The 7,500-nt window shown below is 33.3% G+C and overlaps 2 protein-coding genes across 2 annotated transcripts in view; one reads left to right on the top strand and one right to left on the bottom strand.

Moving 5' to 3' along the window:
• The window catches only part of LOC119584276 (replication factor C subunit 3-like), a 9,904-nt gene extending 6,842 nt beyond the window's left edge, over positions 1–3,062 (top strand). The window contains exons 4-7 of the mRNA XM_037932804.1: positions 1–39; positions 296–414; positions 564–732; positions 2,738–3,062. The exon at positions 1–39 is cut by the window's left edge and continues 161 nt beyond it. Of these exons, the coding sequence (XP_037788732.1) occupies positions 1–39; positions 296–414; positions 564–732; positions 2,738–2,926 (516 nt within the window). The 3' untranslated portion in view covers positions 2,927–3,062. The remainder of the gene's footprint in view (positions 40–295; positions 415–563; positions 733–2,737) is intronic.
• An 85-nt stretch (positions 3,063–3,147) lies between these two features.
• Positions 3,148–7,500, bottom strand: part of LOC119584275 (helix-loop-helix protein 11-like) — a 28,404-nt gene continuing 24,051 nt past the window's right edge. The window contains exon 8 of the mRNA XM_037932802.1: positions 3,148–7,500. This exon is cut by the window's right edge and continues 860 nt beyond it. The gene's annotated coding sequence lies outside the window, so the exon portion shown is untranslated.

The following is a 7,500-nucleotide window of genomic DNA, read 5'->3' as shown; positions in this document are numbered from 1 at the left end:
CCAGCCCCCACAGTCGAGGATGTTGTTAAAGTCTTACAGGTATAGACCTTTCAGTTATGTAACTTGTAGTGCAACACTGATTATTTAATTTTTAGTGTAATGAAAGATTTTTTTTTTTTTTTTTTTTTTTTTTTTTTTTTTTTTTTTTTTTTTTTTTCTTTTTTTCTTTTTCTTTCCCTGTTACTGTTCATGATACTTAAGGAAATATTCTCCTAGATGAAAATAAATGTTCTATGTTAATTCGCTGTGTACAAACTTGATATTTATTTACTATATTTTAACTCCTCTGCCTTAGGCTGTGTGCAAGAAGGAGGGCTTGTCATTACCAACTGAACTTGCCAAAAGAATTGCTGACAAGTCAAATCGCAACTTAAGACGTGCCATATTAATGTGCGAGGCTTGTAGAGTCCAACAGTAAGTATATCTCATGGGGGGAAAGTGTTCTTGATACATATTTACTCTATAATCTTGATATTTCATTTGCTTTTAATCTGTGTAAATACAAGTAACCGAGTTGAAAAATAATTCAGTGCTTGATATTCATTTATGCATTTTCTTTACAGATACCCCTTTAGTCCTCAACAAGATATTAGTATCCCAGATTGGGAAGTGTTCTTACAAGAAACAGCAGCAAAGATTGTTGAGGAACAGAGTCCAAACAGATTGTTGGATGTTCGAGGAAGGATTTATGAGCTGCTGACACATTGCATACCTCCGGAGGTTATTTTCAAAGTGAGTTTTTAAAAAAGTATTGAGTATGGAGTGGTAGACATATAAATGTACTTGACCATAATTAAGACTCAATTATATATTTTTTTATTTTTTTTCCCTTCTTTTTCTTTCTTTTGATACCCAAAGCAGATTGTCATAAAAATTTCAGGATTTAAAACTAGTTGCAGCCTCGAGGGATCCTCGTGGCTGGAAGCGAAGGGTGGATGCAGCCATGTGCCCCCATTGGCGTTAACTCCTTGATGATGATGATGATGATGATGATGATGTCCTGTTTAGCTAGTTGTTGTTGCCATTTCATGGTAGTTTAACCCTTTCCCGACGGGTAGTATCCTAGTGGCCCGGGCCCCGCTGCCGGGGGGCTTATATCATTGCCCTAGCATGTGCAACCGCTCATACCAAATACCAACATCCCATGCCGTTTCGTCGTAATACTACAAGCATATGTTGCATTTTCAGTTATCATTATTTTCTAAAGTCTCTACTTGCCATATTTCCTGATAAATCAAGACTGAAGGATATTTTTGTTATATAGACTCCATAGTTGATCATTATTCGCTCAATAGTCTGAATAAAATAAGCAGTGTGTGGCATCATGGAGTTGAAATCTTCGGTTTGTTGCATATATATATATATATATATATATATATATATATATATATATATATATATATATATATATATATATATATATATATATATATATATATATATATATATATATATTATTTTTTTTTTTTTTTTTTTTTTTTTTTTTTTTTTTCCCCCATAGTAAAAATGAGTGTTAAAAACGACTTAATCACATTTTTAGTGGCAGAAAAATAATATTTTGCTGTGATTGTAACAAAAAAAAACTCATGGCATGTCCATACATACACCATGGCATGTACGTACATGCCCCTGGCAGATAGTCCAGCCATGCCATGGCATGTACGTACATGCCCCTGGCAGATAGTCCAGCCATGCCATGGCATGTACATACATGCCACCCGTCGGCAAAGGGTTAAGAATACTTTATTTAAATTGCTTAGTAACACTGTTTGGCAGTATCAAGATTTAGACTTGAATTTTCTCTTATAAAGGAGTTACCACCATCAAAGAGGGAAATGTGTAATTTTTTTATGGTGAAATTTATAAAACTCATCTTATGATATTATGTGTCCTGCATATATTAATATTATTTCATTAATAATAACAATAATAAAATTAATAATAATAATAATAATAATGGAAAGATTTTGCCTTTCACTATTTTTGACTAATTGAGATGAGACTGGCCTTAGTGTAATCCAAAAAGACTGTCTAGACTTTCCTTTCATCTTACTGCTCTCATTTTTTATAACAATAATAATGAAAAAAAAAAAAAAAAAAAAAAAAAAAAAAAAAAAAAAAAAACAGTCCATTCTCTATTGGTCAGCTAATGCAGTGTGTTAATGAAAATGTGATATATTTTAGTCTAGTCCATGTTGAATATAGATACAATTTCATTGAAAAGTAGAATAAATAAATTAAATCTTGAAGCATACCTACTGTATTCGTAACATACAAGTGTAAATGTTGCCCCCCCCCCCCCCCCCCCCCCCCCGTTGGCCATGAGACTTTCATTAACTCGGCATTAAAGTGGTAATGGGATACCTTTGCATCAAAAATGTGCCATGTATAGTATGTATAAAAATGTATAAAAAAAAAAAAAAAAGGCCTGGGGAATGCCCAGAAGCAGCTTTGTTTTTTCTTTATTGCTTTTTCTTATTACGTTACCAAGCTTTGGGAGTTGGGTTGAAAATCAAAGTTTAACATTCTGAAGTGGCTAATCCTTCCCTTAGAAATGAGAGAGATTAGTCTCTCCATATTATATGTGTATGAAAGTTTTGGGCAGATGTAATATTTTGGAAAGGTAAATGTCAATATAAGTAAAATATGATTCATTAAAAGTAGTTCTTAGCCTCAAGAGGTTTGTTACTTCAGTAGTCATAGTGCTTTCATGTTAATTTCACTTTATTTTTTTCAGGGCCTGTTAAAGGAATTGGTCAGAAATTGTGATGGTGAACTGAAGTGTGAAGTGACAAGACTAGCTGCCTATCATGAACACCGCCTGAATCTCGGTTCAAAGGCTATATACCACATAGAGGCCTTTATTGCAGCATTCATGGCTATTTACAAGAAGTTCTTAGAAGACAGTATGTCAGCCATGTTTTGAAGAAAATATATTTTTATTGCTTAGATTTAGAATATTTGTTTTTTGTTTTTTGCAGATGACATCTTTGTTTAAATTTCACAACATAAATATGTAACCAGCATTATTCAAGGATAAAATATACAAAGTGTGCAAATTATTTTTTTCTTTTCTTAGCTTTCCATATTATATCTCCAGTTATATTTTTAAAGAAATTAAGTTAAAAAGAAAAGGGAAAAGCTGGGAAATGTTTGGGTTTTGAGTTTTTTGCGAGGTTCAAACACTTAACGCAACATACAAATATCCATGAACATTCAACATAAATGTGTAAGGGTACCAGAAAATTAAAAATAAAAAAAAATCTTTGGTTTCAAGGAGTTAGCCTGCTGATACAAGTGGTGGCAAAAGCACTGGGTACTCATCATTGCAGCAATTTGATCCTAATGTATACACAAATGTATGTAGGAGCAAAGTTCAAAGTACAAATGACTGCAGCAATTACACCTCTACATACACACATGAGGAATCAAATATTTGGTGTCAACTACTGCAGCAAATCTTCTGTGCATACACTATGCAGAAATTTTAATTATACTTTTGACCTCTTAATTGCAAATTTCTAATATCTTGTCAAACATTCTACAATATGAAACTTGCTTGTTTTGTTCCTGAATGCATAGGAGATTACATAACGCTGCTGATAACCCCATATATGAGAAGGGTTTAGTGAGAGCATTGGACCTTTAAAACATCATTCCATAAGATCTCTACATTTCCCTGTGGTCCTTACATAGTAATGAAAAGAATTTTACATTTATAAGTTATTAAATTCACTTACAATTTACTGGCAGTTTTCAGAGGTTCAAGGTAAATATTGAGATCCATTTGGAATATTCAGTACCTTTATTTAGAATGAGGCTAGTAATAAATATTTGTACTGTCAACACTTTAAACACCAAAACCAAGAGCCACTCACATAATTTTGTGAACAGACTCACTCTAGCATCTTTGCAAATCTTTTTTTTTCATGTATTTTAGTTTACATTTACTCAATTTTACACTAGATTGTGCTGCAGTTTATAGGGGTCCATCACTCAACTTTGTGGCAAACATGGAATACCAGATAAACAAAGCAAAATAAATTTCCTGTGCCACTAGCACCTTTATAGAACAACAGAACAGCTCAGCAAGGACTTTGATCCCTACCATACCAATATGTACACACCACCACTTCCAAGAGGGACTAGGCACAATTTGGGAATTTATTGACCTAGACTCAAGCTAGAATAACTTTAATGGTTCAGTTAAGTGCATTTTGGCAATTACTTATACCAAATCATTACATGCCTGTACTTTTCTCATCTTTATCAACAATACTTGTTCCAACACTCTCACTTGTACAGTAACTGCCTCAGTTCCAACGCTCTCTAACCAGCACTCACCACAAAAATGCATCCAAAAATCCTAACTGCATTCTCAAAAAATTTATTCCAACAAATTGCTTTCTCGCTTATACATATGAATCTGCAATTAGGTAAAAATGGCTACAATAATTCTGTACTAATGTACAATGAATTACAAATATGCTTTATGAGAATAAGAAAATATGAAAGCCATACCAAGCACCCAATAGCAGCATTTCAAGGGATCAGCGACAAAAGTGGATTCCCAAAGAGCATTATTTGCTATACTTCTATTTTTCTTTAACTGCTCCTAGTTTAAAATCTTAATTACAAACACTACACAAGTTATTCACAATTTAAGAAATAGCTAACTATGCAGTCAATTCTTTGTCAATTACCTGAAATGGTGTAAAGCACTTTATAAGTGTCAAAAGCAGGTTATCCAAGTCTAACAACACGCTGCTATTGGTTGCTAAATGTGCCCTGCACTGCTTCCAAAACCGTAATGAGGAAAGGCGAAGTTCTATTCTGACTGGAGACCCATTATATAATGTCATGATTTAAATAATAACCATGAGAGCTCAAACAAAAGTAACCATTTGTTTCAATTTACCACTGCAACAGAAGTGAAACTCTATGTGGGATATTTTGGCACCCAAAATATTTGTTAATGGAAGAGACATTGATGCACCCCAAGTCTTGAATTATGTTTAATATTTCCATATATGTTGCAGCTCACAATGTTTAAACTCAGGGAGTACTAAATAAAAATAATAATAATAATAAAATATTTGTAGAACTCAATACTATAAGAAATGGAGCACCTCAAAAGTTAAAATAGAACTAAGCCAGAGATACCCTACTTGAGCAAATGCTGAAGCCTCCCAGGAAGTTTTATACTTGCTAACACTGAAAGGCCTTGAATAGCTACATCTAAACCTAACTTTACAATTTCACATGTTTGAAGAGAAACCTCACTTAGTTAAGTTGGGCAAATCAGAAATTTCCGTAAGTTGCCAGCCCAAGTAGTATGATAGCATTGATAAAATTACCCTAATTCTGTAACTTTCAGCATTCTAACCAGGCTTGAGAGTATTGGCTTCTACTTACAGTTCTATAATGCATTGATTACAGAACACCCTATATCTTTTTGGAAAAGAAACATAAGACAGCTTTACCTGCTTCATATCAATGTAAGCCTCTACAACATAACAGTAAAGTGTATGCTGAATAAGTGCCATGATGTGAATATAGCACCTCATTTTTCTCAATATATTTCAACTTCATACCTGCTTCGGGTTGCTGTTTAACTGTGGCAAGTTTATGAAAATATTAAATATGAAATATTAAATGTTTAGGGTTAATTACAGTAGAAATGATGGGTCTTTTTAACCAAAAATGAAAGTTAAAAAACTTCTCCTGCATACATTTTATCATCACTATTTCCATGGCAAGTAACATTTGTTTGGTATGGTTTTTCAAGGACATCCATATATAAATGGAAAAAAACACTGCTTGCTGGGGACCACACAGAGAGCTAGATCAGTTCATACCAACTTGGGGAATGAAAGTGAGGCAATGACAGAAGAAAGTATTTGAGCCCATTTTTGCATCATGCATCCTCTGACCAGGTACTTAAGAATCACAATTACACACCAATCACATTTTAGAGTCACTTTGGACAGAAGAGCAGCACCAAGAAGTGCACTAATCACATCTGCCCTTGTATTCACAATCACACCATATTTACAAATATTTCTTCTGTAGTCATATGCACACTTGATTTTCTATTCCAAGGCTACCCTAAATTACTGCTCCTAAGAGTAAATAAAAGTTAACCTCTTTATACTCCACTTGTTCCCAATCCTTGCCTGTAGTATTTGGGCAGTACCTACCTAAACTGAAAAAAAAAAATTGGGAACACATATTAAGCACTAAGCCTTTTCCACCTCTTTAGACTGGCCATTGGGAAATGTACCCTACTAATTGCTATCATCTAACTGTGGTACAAATCTGATTAGCCTAATATATTGAGAATTCTTTAATGAACAAGACAGGGAGTGAATTAAACCTATCAATTCATCTGACAAAGACAGATAGTTAAACATTACTTGTCAAGGTGTTCCAATGCTTGATCTAAAGCATAATTAACTGTATCAAATCTTGTGCAATACACATTATCATTGCCACTATTATTAGTAATAAACTGTGTATATTAATTTACACAATTTTCAACAAAAGATCTGTAAACTTTTTAGAACAAAATTGGCAATAATCATCAAAAGGCTTTCCATTGCACAAGGTACTTTTCAAGAACTATTTTGATACTATGATAACAATATTCTACTACTATAAGGATGAGTCATCCTTAATATCCTGCTACTTCATCATAGCTGCTCAAAGTGAAATATTTCTATCCAGGTAAAATCATTAAATAATGACATAAAAGAAAATAAGAAAAACAGTCTTAATCAGTTGCTGGAGTAATTAAAATGAAGACAAATAGTACTCATTAAGATTTCTAGACACTTGCTGAATAGAGCAGCTTCTTAATTGATCTTGAATATTAATCTCACAAGTTACTTAAATCTAGTAACTTTGGATAACCAGAATGAAAAGCATTGCAGCTAGTTATTCTAGACAAGTATGAATAAATTTCATAAAATTCAAAATGACAAAAATCACAAAACTCAGTATAAATGTATTCTAGAAATTCCTTTCTATAACTTTAAAAGGTTTGATAGGTATAAACTTGATGTAATGCAATTTCTATTTACTCCACGAATAACAGCGATTTAACCTACTGCAAAATAATTCATCTTCATTTGTAATTCGTAATGATAAAAAGAAGAGAAGTAAACAAAATTCTTCAATACAGGTAAAGGAAGCACAAGAAACTAAGCACTACTCAAAACCAAAAGCCCTGCCTGAACTTTGCAGTCAGAACCAAGAAATGGGCTTTGCCTTTTAGAAAGCCCTGCCCAAAGACTACATTCAAAATGTGGCAACTAGATTCATTCAAGCATAATCATTCAGGCAAAAGAATAACCAAGCAGAAGATGGCACGTGAGATTCTGCTAGTCACTTATGGTGCATCTTCTGTGACTTGTCAGATCTCCCGTCACTTATTCTACACTTTATACACCAAAATATCATATGTACACACTTTACAGTTTGAGTTTCCACACCTGACCA

This window comes from Penaeus monodon, chromosome 18 (assembly GCF_015228065.2).
Source record: "Penaeus monodon isolate SGIC_2016 chromosome 18, NSTDA_Pmon_1, whole genome shotgun sequence".
NCBI classification, from domain to species: Eukaryota; Metazoa; Arthropoda; class Malacostraca; order Decapoda; family Penaeidae; genus Penaeus; species Penaeus monodon.
Note: the sequence above shows the minus strand (reverse complement) of the source record. Positions and strands in the feature narration are given on the sequence as shown.